Genomic DNA, 21,789 nt, shown 5'->3' with positions numbered 1-21,789 from the left:
TTGAGATGCATATTTTGTTTTATTAGTAAGTACTATCAATTGATATAAGTCATTTTTGGTATGCATTAATTATTTATTATATATGGCCGCCAGGCCCCCTTTTAAATCTTATGACGAATTTGTTGCGTCATTTGCGTTATATAAAATCCGTCACTTTGCCTGCCTATAAAGATCAATCAAACCAGTAACTTTATCAATGTATATTTCAAGTAAGCTTCTTCTGTCATTATTTTACCTAAGCTAAGCAACAATGGCGGTCTCTGGTCTCTGTAATTTAGTGTATTGATTGTGATTGTTGCTGTAGAAAATCACCCAGAATGGTATCGTGTGCAGTGAGATCGTGTAAAAATGCAACCGGAAAACAAACCAAACGACATGATGATGTTACTTTTCACAAGTAAGCGCCTAAACTTTTGTTAGAAATTTAAAGTAGGGATATGGCTAAACAAAAGAGTAAGCCGAAGCTGTCATTATTATGTTTATATTTTTTCATAAATAAACACTATCGATCGTCGGCTGTGCTGTTAGCAAAATTATTACAACACCGGGGAATTGCTTTCGGTGGGGGTATATTATAATATATTCTATAATATACCTATGAAAGGTTCACGGCAAAACAAGCTCATCGCATTTTTTTAATTTTTGAGATTTAAATGCCAATCTGTTTAATAACACAATCACTGCTGAGCTGTTAATTAATTTTTAATTACCACATTTAAATAGCATGTTAATTATATCGAATGGCCAGGTAACGCAAACGCGCCGGTCGCGGTGTCGGCACTAAATGAGTTTTAACAGAGGGAGTGGTCATGAATGGTATCATTAAAACCTACCAATATCGATTTCATTGCTTCATAAATGAAGGGGGAAGAAAATGTAGTCAAGGCAATAATCACCTCATTGTGTATAAAACTTTAATTATTTGTTACTTAGCCAAAGCACACTTGAGTGCGTGGCGACCTCAGTCTTCGGTAATTGCTCCTGAGTTATTACTAGTTTTCTTTCAACTTATAACTTTCCACTCGCTCAGAAGCCACAAGCTAGCGACTATTTTGTCAGGACGTAGTTCGTTTTTTTACCGGGAGGTTGCCACTATTGCGCAGACGCATATCGGCCAGTGTGTAGCATGTAAAGTAGACCGGCTTTCAACTTTTCTCGGTAGATTGTTTACAATCTGCTTGTTAGCTTGTTCGATGGTGACACTGGGCGAGTTTACAAACAGATTGTAAATTCGCCAACAAGCAGCTTGTAAAGTAGCTCAATGTCATCGACCCATAATGCAGTGTATTGGTCAGTTAGGGGTTACATGAGATTGTAGAAAATCTTGCAAGGGTTCTGCCAAACAAAGAAGGTTGGAAAGGTAGTTCAGACCAAGACGTATCAGTTACACAAACTGGTCCAAAGTCGTATCAAAATTGTTTCTGCACATTTACGTATATTTACAAACCATTAACATTTTCTGATACAGTAAATTAATTTTAACTGTCCAATGTGGGTGAAAAACATTGTTCATAATATACAATTGGTAACTACAATATACATACAAAACGCATGGGTATTATTAATAAATAGTGTTTATGTTTTAATAATTATCCATGAAATAATGCACATAGTCCTATGTTTGCCTTACCGGTGGATTACAAATTGTTCAATCACTAGTCACTAGTCTTAAACGATCTGTTATTTTTTAGATTCCCACAAGATGCTACCAGGAGGAATAAGTGGACAAAATGCTTATTGAGACGCAACTGGCAACCATCACGATTCAGCGTCATCTGCTCGGAACATTTTGCCAAAGAATGCTTTGTTTTGACTGTCAAAGGCCTAAAAATGCTTAAGAAACATTCTGTACCGACACTGAGCATTCCCGATGAGGTAACTACTTGTATCACAATATCTTGAAAAATAATAATATCGGTTTTTAATCATTATAAAAATGCCTCCATCCTTTATGTCATAAATTATTTGAGGTGCCAACGACTAAACAAGTACCTACAAGTGACATATAGGATTTCACTGTAGCTCATTTCGCCGTGAGTTTTCTTATAGGAAAGAGATTGAAATAATTACGCATTGGCAAAATTCATGAATTCAAGAATGAAAACCTAATAATTCAGTATATTGGCGTCAGCGAGATTTGTAATCTTATGCATTGTTACGGTCGGAATAATTGTATGGTTATATGTAAATTGTACGTATAACATTTCACCGTGGCACAGTTCGCCGTGAGCTTTCTTATCGGAAAGAGATGACCGTATACTATACGGTCTCCAATTTTATTAGTTTCAATATGATCATTAATTCAATTTTCACAGCTGATTTTGGCAAAATTCCTAAAAAAACTTAACCTAACAAATAATCCAGTGTATCGGCTATTTTTTAAATTTGTTTGCCACTGGCTTTCTGTAAACCAACAGGAACCGTGTTTTATTTAGACATGAATTTTATCTCTATACTATACGACCCAAAGATCTTGGATGGTCTTTAATATACAACCATATATTTCCGATACAACATTTCACGGTGAAGTGTGATACCGCGAATTTCCGGACACGGTTCTCCATTCGCGCACCGCATTAAATTCTTGGACATACTGGCTCTGGGCTAGTGTAACACTTAGGTTCCATAAAATAGAGATTTTTTGGAATTGTTTTTGATTTTCTAATTGTTTTAATTACAGCCGGAACCAATCGAAGACCCACCAAGTCCACTGAGAGATGTGTTCAAATCTCATGTAAGTATTTCTCATGGATACTACCTTTTATTTAAACCATAATATTTATATTCTAATGGATTCAAGCTCTGTACTATTCCATATAAATAGTTTTTTGTGACCCGGGTTTCGCCTTTCGGCATCTTCATGCGCCGTGTACACTCTTACTTTCTCTTATTATTTTTCTTAGAATTGACGATTTACACCTCTTGAGTGTAGTATTTGTATTGTTTATAAATAATATTGATCTATTATTAGGTTTTGATGACTTATTATAATATGCTATCGAGTGTATTGTTATTAATAAGATAGGGTTTTTACTAATTAGGTTTTTTACTGACACTTCAACTATTCATAATTTGTTTATTGTATTTTTTGTGACCTTTGACTTGATAGGTAGGTAATGGAGTTTTTACCTACTTTATTGTATTGATGTATTATATAAGCTAGAGTAAAGAGTGTTCGTTGTCAGTGTGTGTTTACCTTTGGTGAGTGTACACGGCGCCTGAAGATGCCGAAAGGCGAAACCCGGGTCGCAAAAAACGACTTAAATGGAATAGTACAGAGCTTAAATCCATTAGAATTTAAATTCAAATTCCATCAAGTACCTTCAGTCGATAGTATTAATATCATAATATTTATTTCGTGGTGCCTTCCCTGTTCTCATCCAGTCATCCACCAGTAACAATTCCCCCGCATCGATCCCTACATTATTTCCCCAGCCAAGTCTTATCTTACCGCGAGTCTTCCCCCATGGAGCACGTTCTTTGCAATGCAGGAGTCGCTCATCTGGTCCAGGTGTCTGCCTATAATTATTTATTCTTAAAGCGAAAACACTACATAGTGAAACGCAAATTCTTTATATTTGTTTATTTATCCAATCTTGAAAGATTATTTTATTACCCATTGCAAACAAGATATCGACGAATTAAAACCAAGAATCATTCGTTTTTTATAGGTACACAGTATTTTACATCGTAATAATATTTAGCTATTGAATTAGGTAACTATTTTTGTTAAACATTCAGAAATTATATCAATAATACATAAATTACTGCAATATTCTAGGACTATTTGCTATTGACTAAAGAATCGCAATGCCCCTTCCATTTTCATCGGTGACTAAATTCTCTGGCTAAAGCCTACTGTAAATTTCGTAGTAATAGTAAAATTACAAAATTTAATTATGCGTCAATGACATTGAGCTACTTTACGAGCTGCTTGGTGGCGAATTTACAATCTGCCTGTAAAGTCGCCCAGTGTCATCATCGAATATGCTAAAAAGCAGATTGTAAACAATCTACCGAGAAAAGTTGAAAGCCGGTCAACTTTACACGCTACACGCCGGCGTGTGGGCCTACTGCGTCTGCGCAGTAGAGAGTAGTAGCGACCTCCCAGTAAAAAACGAACTACGTTCTGTCAAAATAGTCGCTAGCTTGTTGGCTTCTTAGCGAATGGAAAGTTTTGTGTGTCATCATCACAATCACAGTAGCTGAATCGCCCGCTTTCAAATTCGTCAACAAACAGCTCGTAAACTAGCACAATGTAATTGACGCATTAGAAACACTATGGTTACACTCGGAAACAAAAGCATTCCAATGAGTATACTTTAGTGTAGTTAAATTTAGTGTACAAAAGTTAAGTTTTAAGAAACCATATAGTTATCGTCTATTTGGCGTCGCTATAGATTTCGGATCATTGTTTGCCATAACCAATTATATTTTTATTCCAGGGAGACTTGAATCCAGCACCTGGAGAAGCCAACGCAAACAGCGTGTATTTTATAGTTAAACCAGAAATGTTGAACAAAGGCAACGATTCCGACGATATTAAAAATGAATCGATTCCGAATTTGGATGATTTGACAGCCCACGAACTTAATGAGGAAATTGTGATGCCCTTTATACAAAGTAAATTTATACATAGTGAAAAGGTCGTCACGAAAACTAGAAGATCAAGAAAATACAAAGACGTTGTCCAAGTATACAGCAGAAAGGGCATATCGGCAGAAGCGAAACGACAGTTAAATGAGTTACTCCGGCTAAAATACATAAGCGATGAAAAGTTGAGAAAAGTTACCAGTTTGGAACTCGTCCAGACGAAATACAAAAACAAAATAGACTCACTGCAAAAAATATTGAATAAGATACGAGAAAAGAAACGCAATTTACCGGAGAAGCCTCCGAACTCGAGGGATCCCAGCGGTCAAAAGGGGATTGTTCTGATCGAAGGGACACAGAGTATTCAAAATCGACGATACAGCGAAGGTCTTAAGGCATTCGCTGTATCGCTCTATGATATATCTCCGAAGGCATATCATTATGTTAGAGAAGTCTTCAAACCTTGCTTGCCTAACTCTAGGACACTCCAGAAATGGGAGAAAGGTATCGATCTTTTGAAAGATGTGGACTCTGTAGCGCCTGAACCCATGTTCGATATTGATGCCTGAATCGGTAATAACAGGCTGTAAATTTGTGCCATTGACTAAAACATAACAATAGTTGAATTAAAAATTATTCAAGACTATACTATAATTGGAGGTACAAAGCTCTTAAACGAAGCATCTAGGCCTTCACAAATTTGAAGAATATAAATTTAGACTTTTTCACAAGGAATGGCCTTCAGCCATTGGCTCCTTGCGTTGAATCAAAAACACATTGCCAACACACTGCGTGGTACCTTTGGATCCATGGCCGATTATATTCAGGCCGTAGCATTGAATTGCAAATTACAATGGTAGTGCTAGTTATTGATTATCTTCGAATGCGGTAACCTGTTCGAAATAAATGAAGATTGTCAATTGCATATTTCGTTCAAATTATCACCATTTATTTCTATATGCAATAATCATCATTTACTAGACAATTTACCATATTGCATTCAAAGTATGAGCAATAACTAGCACTACTAAGCAGTTTAAGTCTTTTTTCATTTGACTAATATGATCATATGGGCCACCAGTTTTTAAGAGAAATGGATGTTGGCCACTTGCTCATACTCTGACTCCAAACACAAATTGTAAAACAATATAATATGTATTTGCCAGATACAGGATTGGAACCAGGGACCCGCGACATTATAAGCTGATGCTTGAGCGACTCAGCCACCGAGGGCAAACAAAAACTTTTTTACAAGAATCAATTTCCAGAGAATATGTATAGGCAATAAAATGTCAAAGACCAGTCGATATTCAGAGAGAATGTGAAATTGAATTTATAATAAAGAATATGAAACAATTTCAGACTTCACTTTTATTAAACCTCAATAAATGTGGAGTAATTGTTTTAATTATATACTTGTGCATTTCGAGTGCTTAAAGTCAGACAACGTTATCTACAAAAAAGTGCTTTTTTTTTGTTGAGATAACGTTATTTTACATTTACGGCTACATGATAGTCAAACAACGTTATGTAAATTTTTTCTAATTTCTTATTAAATCGTCAGTAAAGTTTAACGCTAACTACATAAGTTACCCTTGTTTTCATATTTTTTAAAAACTATCCCTATAAATTTTAACATCATCATAAGCAAGATAAATGTACAATACACAATAAATTATAAAATATTAACAATAGGTTTTAAATAAACATTTCCCTTGTTGAGTTACAAGAATCTAAAATAACGATTTTTGGCTCTCCTGTAAAGTTGCACTTTTGTAGATAGTGTTGTTTGACACTAAGACCTCGATTTATTCTATACACAAGCTGCTATCGAGGGTAGTTTATCATATGTATGTATTGAGGCGGTTAATTGTTACGATAAGTTAATAGCTTACATGGCATGTATATACTATCCATTATTGAGCTAATGTTGAATAATTAGTAATACCCAAACGTAACAGTTTGTACCAGTTGAACTAGTTGACGATAATATGAAGTTTAGTGTTGTTGGGTGCATATTAGGGCTAATGCTTCTCAAACTGGTGTGGTTTTTCCAGAGAGACACGAATATCGAAATCTTCTGATCTAATGTGAAAAGAATATCGTACAGTGTACGTGGTCGACAACCTACTACCCGCGGGTAATTCAATTACCCACTACAACATTTTGAGTTACCCGCCAAAAAAATATGATAAAATTATTCATTTATTGAAAACGGAAATTGACGTGAGATTTGAGGATTTAAAGACATATTGTCCAATGTTTAGCTATATTATAAAACCTTGAATTTTGAATATCTTGGAATAGACAATCTGGAATTAGAATACAGGCGGACCTCGACTTACGAACGTAAAATCGTTTTTTTTAAAACGTCGCGCTGTGGGCCGTGGGGTTAAGATATCCCTTTCTCGCTCGCTCACAAGCAAGTGCATTTCTTGCATCACTTGCATCCTGCTCGCACCCGTCACTTTGCTTGTGAGCTAGCTAGGATAGGTTTAGTCTTGCGCAGGAGCGCGTGCGGGCGTGTCATGTTGTGCGTTTTGCTAATTTTATTCATTTGAAATATTTCACCCTAAAAATTTATAAACATGAGCGAGACACGGAAAAACTGCAGTGTTGATACAAACAAAAAGAAATCAAGGACTCATAAACTTCTCACGATCGAGGCAAAGATGGAAATTATTAGACGTTCTGATAGCGGCGAATCTTTTGCTTCAATCGGACGTTCGTATGATACTAACAGGTCTACGATATGTTCAATTTTGAAAAATAAAATTAAGGAATACGTTCAAAACTGTGGAAATATATCTTTAAAGATTGTTTCCAAAAGACACGGCATAGTTATGGATGAAATGGAAAAATCTTTGTCATCATGGATCGATGACCAACATCAAAAAGATGTCCCTCTGAGTATTTCAATTATTCAAGCGAAGGCTCTTAGTTTGCACAAAGATTGGAAGGCTAGATTAAAAGAAGATTCTAACACGATTTTTCAAGCAAGTAACGGTTGGTTTAACAAGTTTAAAATGAGGTATTCTTTTCATAATATTAAATTCACTGGAGAATCGGCTGACGAAAATGAAATATATAATGAAAGTGAGGAAGAAGAAGCTGATAAAATCATCAAGACTTTAACAATGAAAAATATGAATGAAGCCTTCATGCATCTTGACAATTTTTTAAATATTATGGAAGATTGTCATCCCAATGGAGAACGCATATCTCAAGTGCGTAGGGCGATCAATAAAGACATAGCATGTTATAAAATACTATACGAAGAAAAGAAAAAGAAGAGTGGCAAACAGTTAAGTCTTGATAACTTTTTAAGGGAAACACCCGCAAACCCCACTTAAACAATATGTCTCTTAAACGCCTTTTAAACATGTTATATTTACTTGATAAACACATATTTTAAAATACACACAATTTAAAAAAAAAATTTACTTCCTCTACTTTCGAACATTCAACATTCACACACATTTTCAGGAACCAATTATGTGCGAAAGTCGAGGTCCTCCTGTACATTGAATTCAAATATTCAGTTATATGTCCAAATAATTTTAAAGATCTTCGCCAGCATCTTGAAAACACAATCACATGAATGCAATATCATCATGCTGGGCGTCAATACCAAAAAAATTTTCATGCTTAAAAAAATTCATTTGCTCTATTTATCAGCATTTGGTTCAACTTGGGTTCAACATATTTTTGCGAGCAAACATTTTCTCAAATGAAATGTGTCCAGAATACTCATTCCAAACACCAGAGTATCTTGATTCCTGTGTTCGACTTGAGACAACTACCTATGTATTTGCCAAATCAATGTTGAAAAACTTGCAAAAAAAATTCAAAACCAAGAAAGCCACTAATAAAAATATCATATTACATAATATCGCTGGTTTGAAGGTAAAACTCATTATATCACATTTTGAAGTTCTGAGATAATGAGGTTTGAACATATTTTTTGCAATAATAAATCCATCTTCAAATTGGATTTTTTTCTTTTATTTGTATAAAATGTACGTTTACCTTATTAGAAAACACAAAATAAGCATACCGCATGCAAATGATGCAGTTAAAATCAAACTGCATTGATATATTTTCCAGATATTTCTTGTACAGACAATTTAACAATGATAAGAAAAAATATAATTGATTTTTAAAGCCAGTTACACACACAACTTCATACACGCACGACAGGCATGGGTTTCAAGCACCCCGTCACGATCCGGCAGCTTTCGTTAAGAGCAGTGTCCACATATCTCGTGTGCGCAGACCTGTGCCATACCGGACAGACATACTCGGCCACTGGGGTGCACAGTGCAAAGGTTGAGACCCCGAGTGCACGTGGTTGAGCTCCCCATGTATTGCCGCTTAGCTTTCTCAAGATACTGTTCCTTGCCGATTTCTTCATTTTAGTATTAATGCAGTGTAGCTTATAGGACAGCATCCGATCTAAGGTTATTCTCAGGTATTTTGGACTGTTTGTGGGTTCTAAATGCACCCCATCACAAACGACATCAAGCAATTTCCCTGGGTCCTTGTTTCGGAGATGGAACGCTGCTACCTGTGTTTTATCTGGAATTGGCTTAAGTTGTTCGAGGTCGTAGTAGGTATGTGTTTAACTCGCTTAATGTATCTTTAATCCGTTTCTCAACCTCACTTTGAAGCAATTGCTTCGGTATAACACAGCTAGATCATCTGCATAGAGGAAATGTTTTGTGTTGACCCCGATTGGCTGATCATTAATATAAACGTTGAACAGTATGGGTGCCAAGACGCTACCTTGTGGAAGGCGGTTCCGTTGTTGTCTCCAATGGCTGCGTTTTCCGTCCAGTGTTACAAAGATTCTTCGGTTGACTAGAAGCTTTTCAATCACTCTTGTTATTTTGAAGGCATAAGACAGTGCCAACTTACGAACTTACACGTTTACCATTTAGTTCATTCCAACAATACCAATACGCGTTAACACCATCTCCTACATAAATTGTTAAATAATTATAAACACAAATTTTTCTGGTACTTATAGTAAAAATTAGATATATGTCCGATCATAGACTAATATACTTTCGTCCGATGGTGGTAATTGTAGCACTTTATGCAAATCAGAAGTCGCTGTTTCAAATGATTTATCAGTAAGTGGGCGTCCTTTGTCAATTTGGTTTGCTATTTGACATTGTTTTCTTTCAATACCGTAAAACCCCATAATTTCGCCAAGTGACCCTAACTTCACCTAAATCAATTTAACACTAGAAACTCATGTTTTTACTATTGAACCTAAGGCCATTTTAAAGATAATATTCGTCCTGTCAACATACAATTTTCAAACCGCCAATCGCCATTATTTTTGCCGTGTTTGTGTTAGTACGAGGGTGGGTCAATAATTCCTTAGTTTTTATTTTTGTATTTTTTTTTTATTTCTCAACATAATCTCCTTGGAGCTCAATACACTTGGTTAGACGTTTCTCAATTTTTTTTAAACCGTCAGAAAAATAAGTTTTCGGAAGGTCCTCAAAATAAGCATTTGTCCGATCGATGACTTCTTCATTTGAAAAAAAACGTTGTCCACTTAGCCATTTTTTTAAGTTTGGGAAAAGGAAAAAGTCACTGGGGGCTAAATCTGGCGAATACGGTGGGTGGTCGACCAATTCGAACTTCAATTCTTCAATTTTAGCCATTGATCGTAAACATGTGTGAACACGGGCATTGTCCTGATGAAAGAGGATTTTTTTCCTGTTTAAATGAGGCCGTTTTTCTTCAATTTTGTTTTTTAGCTGGTCCAATAAAGATGCATAATAATTCCCTGTTATTGTTTTTCCTTTTTCCAAATAGTCAACGAAAATAATTTCACGTGCATCCCAAAATACAGTAGCCATAACCTTACCAGCTGATTTTACGGTTTTCGCCTTCTTTGGACATGGTTTGCCTTCGCAATCCACTGCTTTGACTGTTCTTTCGTCTCGGGAGTATAGTGGTGTATCCATGTTTCATCTACAGTCACAAAGCGACGAAAAAATTCATCCGGATTGCGTTGCATGAGCGACAACAGGGCTTTAGAGGCCACCACCCTACTGCGTTTATTGTCGACTGTGAGCAAACGCGGCACCCATCTTGCAGAAATATTTTTCATGCCCAATTTGTCATGTAAAATAGAAATGACGCTACCTTTTGAGATCCCTGTAACCTCAATTATCTCACTCAACTTTAATCTTCGGTCACTTAACACCATATCGTGGATTTTATTGATCATTTCTGGTGTAGTCACCTCTACAGGACGTCCTGAGCGTGGTTCATCCTTTGTTGATGTACGACCACGTTTAAATTCATTTAACCAGTTATAAATAGTTGCAAGTGAAGGAGCAGATATGCCGTGAACTAAATCCAACTCATTTTTTTATTTCGTTTGCTGTTAACCCTTTTATATCAAAATGTTTAATAACAGCTCTAAACTCAATTTTCTCCATTTTCCATTTTTCCATTTTCCACAAGCAAATGTTTTTTTTAAATGTACGAGAAACACACCACAACAAACACACAACAACCCGACCAATCTGATTGAAACTTCGCAGCATACTGAATCGGTAGTGCCGCTGCATGAAAACAAACCGCTTACAGTACTAGTCGCGCCACGTGTCGGCTATTCTAAGGACTTATTGACCCACCCTCGTACCTAACGTTTTTTCGTGTCCGGTTCGAAGATTTTTTCCGAATACCTCTGAACTTTTGCTGATTTCTACGAATCTTGTAGAGGAAGGTTCTTCTTATTTTTACTATAATATAGTGACATAGCTGCTTGCCAAATGTAACCTGCGAATTCCGATATTTATAATAAAACATGTCAGGCTTTTTTGTGAACTACTTGTTCCTAAGCTTCCCCCATGCTTCCCCTGACTTTAGGGTTGTCATTGTCACAAAAAAATGCTTTTCTTGAAATAGATGTGTTTTTATTTTTATGGTTTTTAGAATAAAAACTTTCACTTTGAATCACCAGTTAACATTTTTTCTCATATTTCCTTTATTAAAAATGCACTATCTAAATCTATAAATAAAAATGATACTATAATGCTTTGGGTTTTGGCAGTTCTAACCAGTGTTGCCATATTTTTCTATGCTGATTATAGTACAAAGGCGTTAAAATTATAGTATTTCTGAAATATATATAGTACAGGAACATTTTTCGTCTTGAATTCTTTAAAATTATAGTATTTTGGTATATTTGGCGTAAAATTATAGTATTTTACATTTTTCGCGAAATCAAAATTATAGTACGGTTGGCATCACTGGTTCTAACGTAAACTGGTAGGTTGTATGAAACAGTCGAAGTGTTTCATGTCCGCCTACCTACGTATATATTTCTAATTGTCTCTGGCATAAGACCTATATTTGCTTGAGGTCATTTTTAATGGAATTCGTGAGTATCCATCAATGACATATTAAGGTATCCATTAACTAAAATTTTGTACTGGACACACTGGGCGAAGTTAGGGAATCATGCCGTAACTTCGTCCGTATAAAAAATAATGATGTATTGTATTATTTAGTATGAAAAGGGTGTTCAACATAAATAAAAATAAACACTATCATTGTGCATTACTTAACGTCTATAAGACTTCATATTGGTGGATATTTTGGTGGCAAAACAACTTTTTGTTAAAAAAACGGGCGAAGTTAAGGGGTTTGCCGGTATGTTTATTGTACTCTTCAATTTGAGTATTTGTTTTTGATGAGCAATGATTTGACTTTCCCCATCTCCACCCGCCATGTATATGCAGCCGCTGTTTGTGTTTTGATGAGCAGTAAGCATGTCGTGAACAGATTGGATATTCGTCTTTTTTCGGTTACAAAAAACGAAAAGTTATTTTTTTTTACAAAATAAAATACTCGCCTGTAAGTGTATTGACCGACAGGTTAAACATTTTTTTTATTACAATATTCTAAATACAAAGCATACATTTTTAAATTTGATAGATTGATATCTAAGTATTTTATTTGACTGGTCTTTCGGACGTAATGCGCTTCCATACAGGGGAAACTCTTAATTTGATCCATAACCAGTTTCATAATAATTCATGTTTGCCTCGTTACTTTTATTGGCTGGATTTTTTTTCCCTTTTAGGTCATTGTTTCTAAATGATTCAGTTTCGCTTAATCCAGTCAAAGCTATATTAATTGGTCGATTTGAAATGCACAACATTTTTAACGTTAAGGCAGTATTTGACATTAAACTTATTAACACCATCACTCTGATTTTAGTATAAGTATCATTAATTTATTCTCATTCAATGTGATTATCTTGTAAAATATACAACCAGTAACATACAGTTGGCACAAGATGATAGCTATCGACATATTATTTCAACAACGCAACACATAGATAATATAGGTACTCACTAACTTACTCATAACAGTTCAGAAAAAAATCATTATGTGCGGGAATGACTTTTTCCTGAACATAAATTTTAAATAAGTACTGATAATGATTTCTTTCCCATTTTTCCCCGTTAATACTATAGTTATCCTCACAGTGACCTTTTCCAGCAATAGATATCGTAAAGATTAGTGGATATAATGAAAAAACTCATTTTGGCCAAAGTGCACATAATGAGTTTTACCTGCAAACCAGCGATATGTGTAGGTTTTTTTTATTTTATAAAAAAAAATGTTTTTAAACATTTGTTTCAATCTTTTACCCACCCACTAACCAAATAGATTTTTTTAAATTGAATTTTTTTACCCAGTCTCAAACAGTTGCCGACGCTGACGAACACCATGATGATTTCTTTACTACTGCATCTGGTAACACTGATGAATATTGACACTATCGTAGTCAAAAAGTATATTAGTCTATGGTCTCTGATAATGAATTGTCTATGACTAGACTAGACGTATTTTGCATTGTTTGTTTACATTTTACGAAATTGACATAATATTATTCTTATGCCCACTACTTGCTATTTTACTTGATTTTTAATCCAAATAATAATGGTTCGGTGTAGTATTATTGGCTGCTCATCTACACATGAAGGACACCTCTCTTTCCATAGGTATTTTCAAAGATTCATTTTTTAAAATACAGTGTCAATGTAATTGATGCAATCTAAAATCGTGTAAAAAGGATTGCAATATACCTAGGTAATATACCTAGGTATTATATTGACCCTTTTCAAAAAGTTTTTTTTCATTGCTAATCTTTCTTCTTTGTTGGGATCTCATGACTGAGGAAAGTGACCCAGATGAATCGATCTGTCGGGTAGCGTTCTCAACAGCTTAGCTCCAATCCTCTCGGCATTCACGGCAGTCAGTGGAAAACCCCGTAGCATTCTTTATTTGGTCCATCCATCTGGAGGGAGTCTTTTTTTTGACCTCATCGACCTTACCTGACCAAATACCACAAGTTTTTCCAGGTTGTCATCCTCCTTGCGGGTGATATCACAGAAAAATTCCAGTGCAGGCAAACCAAAGAGAATCTGTCTCAAATCTGGAGTTCACTGATGATTCACAATATCGTCTCTGTTCTGGCAGAACACACTAACTGGAGAATACTAGTTTTGAGTAATTTGACTTTGAAGTTGTAAAAATGTTTGAAATAATGGTCTATCATGTGAGTTTATTAAGTAATCGTAAAAAGGATGGCTTTAAAATAAAGACTTTATTTATTAAGAAGGTTTCCAGACGGTAAAGTTTGAAATAAGGAAAATTTTGGTACTAACTCAATATGTCATTTTTTAGAATTAGTGTTTTCTGCCAGAACAGTGACGATATGTTCGTCCATTTGGCTGTCTCTTGGAGACTCAGCATTCACCTCCAGCATCATATCTTAAATGTGTTTAGCATCTGTCTTTCTCTTGTCTCAACTGTCGAGTCTCGGAGACATATATACAAATTGAGGACAAAAAACATCATACTAGATGCATTTTAGGGGATTTTGCGCTTACAAATTGGTTGCAGCTTCACAGTGTCATATATGAGCAATCTCATCATTCACGTACCTATGTTTTTATAGATTGTTATCCGAGATAGACATAGTTATTGACCTACTCGATTTAAATGCAATTGGTGACTAAAAGTCACTAAAGTAATTTATCATGACCATGTGTATGGAATACTACTTACCTATATAATCTTAAATGCAGTGACGTCCCTAGACAAAATGCCGCCCCATATTTTTATACAGTATTTTTTATCATCATTTCATGACTACAATATCTAAAAAATGTGTTGTATCGATGGATACATTATTAAAAAAAATTATACCACGAAATCTAATTTAAATGCCATCTCTACTTCAATTGATAATATTGCGAGTACACCGTTTCAGATACATTTAAAAATACACCTGACAACTTCAAATCTCGTGAGTGACTGGCAAAAATATTTCGATAAATTAATTAGGTGAGTATGTACCTACAATTCAAATATAATTCGCAAATCTGCATGTGTCATTGCTGGTCATCAAGGACATGATGTCCAAGGACAACGGAAGTAAACTAGGCATCGCAAACCCGACAAAAATGACAATCCTGTTAATTTTGTTAATTACTACATTTTGTTTCCAACCAGTGAGCTAAATTTTTTAATGGAAAGATATTTCCGTTATTACTAAGTTTAAGCACCTATTTCTATATAGGTATAGCTAATGATTCTTCTCGATTTGCCGCCGTTCGAGTAACTGCCGCCCCCAAGCGACACTCAATCTGCCTACCCCCATGGGACGTCACTGCTTAAATGTATTTATTTTTTTCAGTTTTCCAAAAGAAGAACATATGAGGAAAGTATGGATCGATGCGGTTGGGCGGGAAGGTTGGAAACCATCGGTGTTTTCAAAAGTTTGTTCAAAGCATTTCGCCCCCGATCGATTTGACAGAAGTGGTTACGTAATACGACTAAAGGATTCCACAGTACCATCACTATATTTGGGCCAAAATCATAATAAGGTAGTCACCAGATATTCTATACTAATTTCAGTGGTGAAGACTGGAGGTAGGCTGTGAATATTCGATAAAAATACTACACACTTAGTCATTCATATTTATTTGTTTTCGTTGAACTAGCCCACTATGGCCGAGCGGCTTAAGCGTCGGTCTATGACGTTGTGGGTCCCAAGTTCGAAACCTGGGTCTCTCAAATACACATTGTTTTTCAATTTGTGTTTGAGTCAGAGTATGGAACCAATAGGTTGGGAAAGTGGCTAACATCCATCTCTCGTAAAAACAAATTTGTTAATACATACTGTACGAAAACATTTTCTTGGCTACGTGTTAAAACTATGAACTAACATGCTCCGCCCATTTTTAACCGCAATTCCATTATAAGCTCCTCCCATTTAGTAAACAACAGCGCCTGGAAGCATAGCCAAGAAGATGTTTCCGTACAGTACTTCCACTCTGTTGAGGCACTTATGATCTTATTAGAATCAGATATGGTATTAAAAAAAATCTGTAAAATATATAACTATATAAATATTAACTATATCTTTTATTCAACGAATAATTCACAAGATTTAAGAATGTACCATTCTAATTATTGAACATACATAATTTTGAAAACACTTTCTGAGAAAATATATTATAACCAATAGAAAAAATCTTTTTTGAAAAGTTATGTATGACTTGATAGTTTTAGACATTTTATAGATGAAAAATATCTTTTATCTGTTATGGTTCGGTTTAGGCAGGGTTTAATTGAATTCTAAAAGCTAACTAACCATCTGCAATCTGTATTCTTACTTCAATGAAAAAAAATTATGTCTTGACAAAGTTTGGTGAGCACTATTTATGTTGGATCTCCACAGCCTACCTCTACTATTCACCACTGCTAATTATTATTATGAGATGCTTAAGATTTTAATAGTACAAGTACATCGGCAATAAAGCTGAGTAAATCAGTTTCAAAGTGAAATATGCAGTTGTAAATGCTACGTAACCACAGAAAAGAAAAATAAATAGAACTCTGATCCAAGGTCCTGCAAACGCTGCAAATTGAAGCAGGATTTTAGAAGTGTGCGTTAATAGGGTGGGCGGAGAAAAAATGACCTTCACAACGCGCACACAGAGCCGCATCATTGATGTCTGCTTTTTATTAGAAATATTTCATACGAAACAATATAATATTATAAATACATATTACTAATATTGGTGTTTTAACGCGTTTTTTAAATTAACATACTTTTCACACACAGTTAGGAATATACTTTATAGAAATTGAAAAAAGGATATTAATTGTATTTTGTAGTAAGTATATTTCTATGTTTGTACATTGTACAGAATAATTATGAAAAATATTAAATATAATTATTAAAACCTCATCAAACTTATACGTGACATAATATATAAGATTAAGTAATAACAAGATAAGTACATAAATATTTACATACAAAGGTAATTCTAAATAGGCATAACATTAATCGCATTTATAATTATATATTAACAGAAAATATCATTATATAACATATAAATCAAATATCAAGTTTTTTGACTATTCTGTCGCATGTATAATGGAAGATCTCTCTAAACATGGCATCATCACTTCCCTTCCGAATAAATATGGGTAGGTACAAAAAGAAATTTTAAATAATTGCTTACTTGATGACAAAACGGTATCTAAATACACTACATTAACGGTGAGCAATAATTAATAACTGAAACATTTAATGACTTGATTTAATTATTTTTATTTTATAATTAAAATGAATATTGACAGTAAATAAATGCACATTTACCTATGCATATTGCATATGCAACAATAAATCATTATGATAAACGAAAACAGTTATCCCTAATTGATTATTATAAATATTGTCTAATATTCCCTGTCTGAAATGCGGCCCTGTTATTCAAACAAAATACACGCATTATATGCATTACAGTGGTGTGCGTCGCACTCGTCAATAACGTTTAACATTGTTTGTGCGTGAACGTCAAATGCCATGCAGAAAATAAATTTTAATGCATGTTACGATATTGACATAAATATTCAAAATAACAATAAAAATATGCTTACTTGTGAAATGTAGTTGCACTATTTGTTTTATTTTTCATATTTGTATCATTACCACAACTTTTTACTGAGCAGATTGCTATTTTCAATTTTAAATGAACATAAAACCGACAGTAGTTGTCAGGGCAACGCACAAGTTTAGAATAACGTTTTATTAACACGCGTTTAATGTTATCCTTACCCGAGATCGGTTGCCTGCGTAGCCTTACCAGTTGGGTATTTCAGTTCTCATTATTTCTGAGTTCCCTGTACGTAACAGTTTAAAACATTCTGTAAAAAAGGTATCGTTCTCAAATGATCCTTTATTACTATACTGTGAAGAAATATTGATATTGCTTTGTGTTTATCAATGCTTTTAGTGTTTGAATGTTTTGGTTCGTTGTTTAAGGGGGGACATGCTCGTCGAAGGTCAAAATTGAGTTTTTATTGTATTTTCAAACCATGATCCTGGACACTGCTTAAACGTTGTAGATAATCTATTTATATATTTTTAAAGCCTTATTATCCTTTATAGTTATTTTAAACATTTGATGACTGCATGAAGTATTTTTGTTACATAAAATAGTATTCTTTTAAACCTCTCGCTCTAATGTTTTAGAATATAGTCATATTTCGGTACAGAACTGTGCAGTGGTGTTAAGATTTTTTACATTTATTAATTTTTAAACGCATTTATAAAACCATTAGTATAATTTATTACGAGATAATTTTTGTAAAATATTCACGATAAAAAATTATTTTGATAATCTCTGTGATCCCAAATTTGACAAGAATTAGGCATTTTATTATTCAAAAAATCGGCAAGATTAACACATTTGAAGATAATTCTAAAGATACTTATTATAAGCTATGTTTTTGACTATTCAAGTGTGATAAAAATCTTATGAATAATGATTGCTTTATAATAATTATTGACCTAAGAATAAGGTAGTGTTTTTTTGAAATACGCCATTTCTTTTGTCATTCCCTAGTGGTTAAGCTACAACATACGGCCGTAGCCATAAAATGACAAACTATAATTAAAGTAGGGAGTAAAATGATGTTAACGCGCGTGTTTGAACATGTACCTAACTGAATTTTTTTTAATTTTTTTTTTAAACGGTACATGTTCAAACACGCGCGTCAATATCATTTTACTCCCTACTTCCATTATAGTTTGTCATTTTATGGCTACGGCCGTATGTTGTAGCTTAACCACTGGGGAATGACAAAAGAAATGGCGTATTTCAAAAAAACACTACCTTATTATTAGGTCAATAATTATTATAAAGCAATCATTATTCATAAGATGTTTATCACACTTGAATGGTCAAAGACATAGCTTATAATAAATATCTTAAGAATTATCTTGAAATGTGTTAATCTTGCCGATTTTTTGAATAATAAAATGCCTAATTCTTGTCAAATTCGGGATCACAGAGATTATCAATATAATTTTTTATCGTGAATATTTTACAAAAATTATCTCGTAATAAATTATGCTAATGGTTTTATAAATGCGTTTAAAAATTAATAAATGTAAAAAATCTTAACACCACTGCACAGTTATGTACCGAAATATGACTTTATTCTAAAACATTAGAGCGAGAGGTTTAAAAGAATACTATTTTATGTAACAAAAATACTTTATGCAGTCATCAAATGTTTAAAATAACTATAAAGGATAATAAGGCTTCAAAATTATATAAATAGATTATCTACAACGTTTAAGGAGTGTCCAGGATCATGGTTTGAAAATACAAGAAAAACTCAATTTTGACCTTCGACGAGCATGTCCCCCCTTAAAATGTTTAATTTTGTTTTTAGATGGAAACAGTGAATGACATTGTTAGCAACAGCGATAATTCGGATGCTGATAATGGCAATAATGGTTTAGCAAATGTGAGGATTGAACCGGATTCAATCATGACTGTCAATACACCCGACACTGTTGTTGGACCCATTGTGGATAATGTCGAACCTGCTGCCTACTGGAATATGCTAAGAACTGCCGACAGAACACAAAGAATTAAATTCCTTTGTCTTACCGAGAAAAAACGAAAGTTGAGCGTAATCAACAAAAAAAAGGAAAAAAAGATATTAGAATTGGAACACTATTACAGGAAGACTCAAAAGAGCATTAAGAAACTGTTTGCATTATTGGAGACAGTCAAAGGGACGAGGTTTGATTCGAAATGGATCGGTGAATCGGAATCTACAAATGGCCTGGTGCTAATCGAGATGGCGGAGACTGACAAAGTCAGAGGCTACAGTGAAGAATCGAAAGCCTTCGCAAAGTCTCTGTATCAGATATCACCGAAGGCTTACAATTACCTGAGGGATATATTCCGCAATGACTTGCCCAACTCGAGGACTATCGGTAGATGGCAGAACTCTATTAACCTGTTGAAGAACGTCGATGCGGAGGTATCCGATCAGACAGAGGATGACAGCTAAATGTGAAATATAACAAACATGAGAATTTGTGTTATCAGCCGAATGGCGTGGCATGCGTGTTTCTTAAGCCTCAATTACATTGAGCTTCTTTACGAGCTGTTTATTGGCGAATTTATAATCTGCCTGTAAAGTCGCCCAGTGTAATCATCGAACAAGCTAATAAGCAGGTTGTAAACACTCTACCGAGAAAAGTTGAAAGCCGGCTTTACACGCTACACGCCGGCGTGTGGGCCTACTGCGTCTGCGCAATAGAGCGCAGTAGCAACCTCCCGGTAAAAAAACGAACTATGTTCTGTCAAAATAGTCACTGGCTTGTGGCTTCTCAGCGAATGGAAAGTTTTGTGTGTAATCATCAAATCGCTGTCGCTGAATCGCCCGCTTTTAAATTCGCCAATAAACAGCTCGTAAAGAAGCTCAATGTAATTGACGCCTTAGTGATGCAAAAATTTTTATCAGTACTTCCGCTAAATTCTTAAGTATGGACATATTGTTTTATTATTTAGAATTAAATAAGGACATGTCCAAAGACGTTAAAGAAAACTTTCTTCTGTAAAGATAATGTCTAAACAATTCTCTACACTGCATTATTTACTGTCTACAACCCATGATGATGCGTCAGCGATATTTGTAATCTTATGCATTGTTACGGTCGGAATAATTGTGTGGTTACATGTAAATTATGCGGCTTAAGCGTTGGACTATAAAGCCGTGGGTCCCAGGTTCGAATCCTGGGTTTGGCAAGTACACATATTGTTTTTCAATTTATGTGTGTGTCAGGGTATGGACCTAATAGGTTGAGCAAGTGGCTGACATCCATTTCTCAAAATTTCACCGTGGCACAGTTCACCGTAAGCTTTCTTATCGGAAAGAGATGACCGTATACTATACGGTCTCCAATTTTATTAGTTTCAATATGATTATTAACACAATCACTGCTGACCTGTTAATTAACACCACATTTAAATATCATGTTAATTATATCTAATGGCCAGTCGCGGTGTCAGCACTAAATGAGTTAATTCAATTTTCATAGCTGATTTTGGCATAATTCCTAAAAAAACCTAACCTAACAAATAATCCAGTATATCGGCTTTTTTCAAAATTTGTTTGCTGCTGGCTTCCTGTAAAGTGTAAACCGACAAGAACCGTGTTTTATTTAGGCATGAATTTTATGTCAGTACTATATGACCCAAGGAGGTTGGATGGTCTTTAATATACGGCCATATATTTCCGATACAACATTTCACCGTGAAATGTGATACGGCGAACTGCATACGTACAAGTTTCCGGACACCTAATTGTGTTGCCCAAATAGACCAAGTTTAATTTTTTAGATTCCAACATCTCTGCACTTTCGAGACAGGCGTGATTTGTCAAGATACTCACAGATGCGTAATGAGTCACGCGAAATAATGGTTTTTGCAGTGTACCTGAAAAGATCCTTTAGGGTTGCCTGCATACCATATTGCTATTAAACGCCCACGATGGCTGAGCAGTTAACATGTCGGACTGTAAATTCGTGGGAAATTCATATTCAATGTGTTTGGACGAAAATAGGTTGAGCAAGTGGCTAACATTCATTTTTCGTAATAACAAAAATCTGTTATTGCAATCTCCGCTCTGTGGCGATCCATATAATCATCTTAGGATCGGACATGCTTGGTCAAAACACGTACATATCGAAAACTCAAATGCATCTATCGTTTGAGACAATACAGATGTTTTTTTCCTGATTATTAAATGTCATTAAAATATGCATCACGA

The 21,789-nt window shown here is 34.7% G+C and overlaps 1 protein-coding gene across 1 annotated transcript; it reads left to right on the top strand.

Moving 5' to 3' along the window:
- Nucleotides 1-242: 242 nt before the first annotated feature.
- Nucleotides 243-20,160, top strand: LOC147069565 (uncharacterized). Its single transcript, XM_085950843.1, has 6 exons — nt 243-397; nt 1,692-1,875; nt 2,681-2,734; nt 4,446-5,161; nt 15,338-15,527; nt 19,396-20,160. Exons 1-6 carry the CDS (start codon nt 318-320, stop codon nt 20,023-20,025), a joined length of 1,854 nt encoding a protein of 617 aa, XP_085806969.1. The 5' UTR covers nt 243-317; the 3' UTR covers nt 20,026-20,160.
- Nucleotides 20,161-21,789: the final 1,629 nt, after the last annotated feature.

The sequence above is a fragment of the Rhyacophila brunnea genome, unplaced genomic scaffold, assembly GCF_057557595.1.
Source record: "Rhyacophila brunnea isolate RB1 unplaced genomic scaffold, BYU_Rbru_1.0 scaffold_23, whole genome shotgun sequence".
Lineage (NCBI taxonomy): Eukaryota > Metazoa > Arthropoda > Insecta > Trichoptera > Rhyacophilidae > Rhyacophila > Rhyacophila brunnea.
This window is presented reverse-complemented; position numbering and strand designations above follow the sequence as displayed.

Coding starts and splice junctions, on each gene's coding strand:
- LOC147069565 (XM_085950843.1), top strand. CDS start 318: ATGGTATCGTGTGCAGTGAGATCGTGTAAAAATGCAACCGGAAAACAA. Junction 398..1,691: donor GATGATGTTACTTTTCACAA/GTAAGCGCCTAA, acceptor GTTATTTTTTAG/ATTCCCACAAGATGCTACCA. Junction 2,735..4,445: donor GAGATGTGTTCAAATCTCAT/GTAAGTATTTCT, acceptor TTTTTATTCCAG/GGAGACTTGAATCCAGCACC.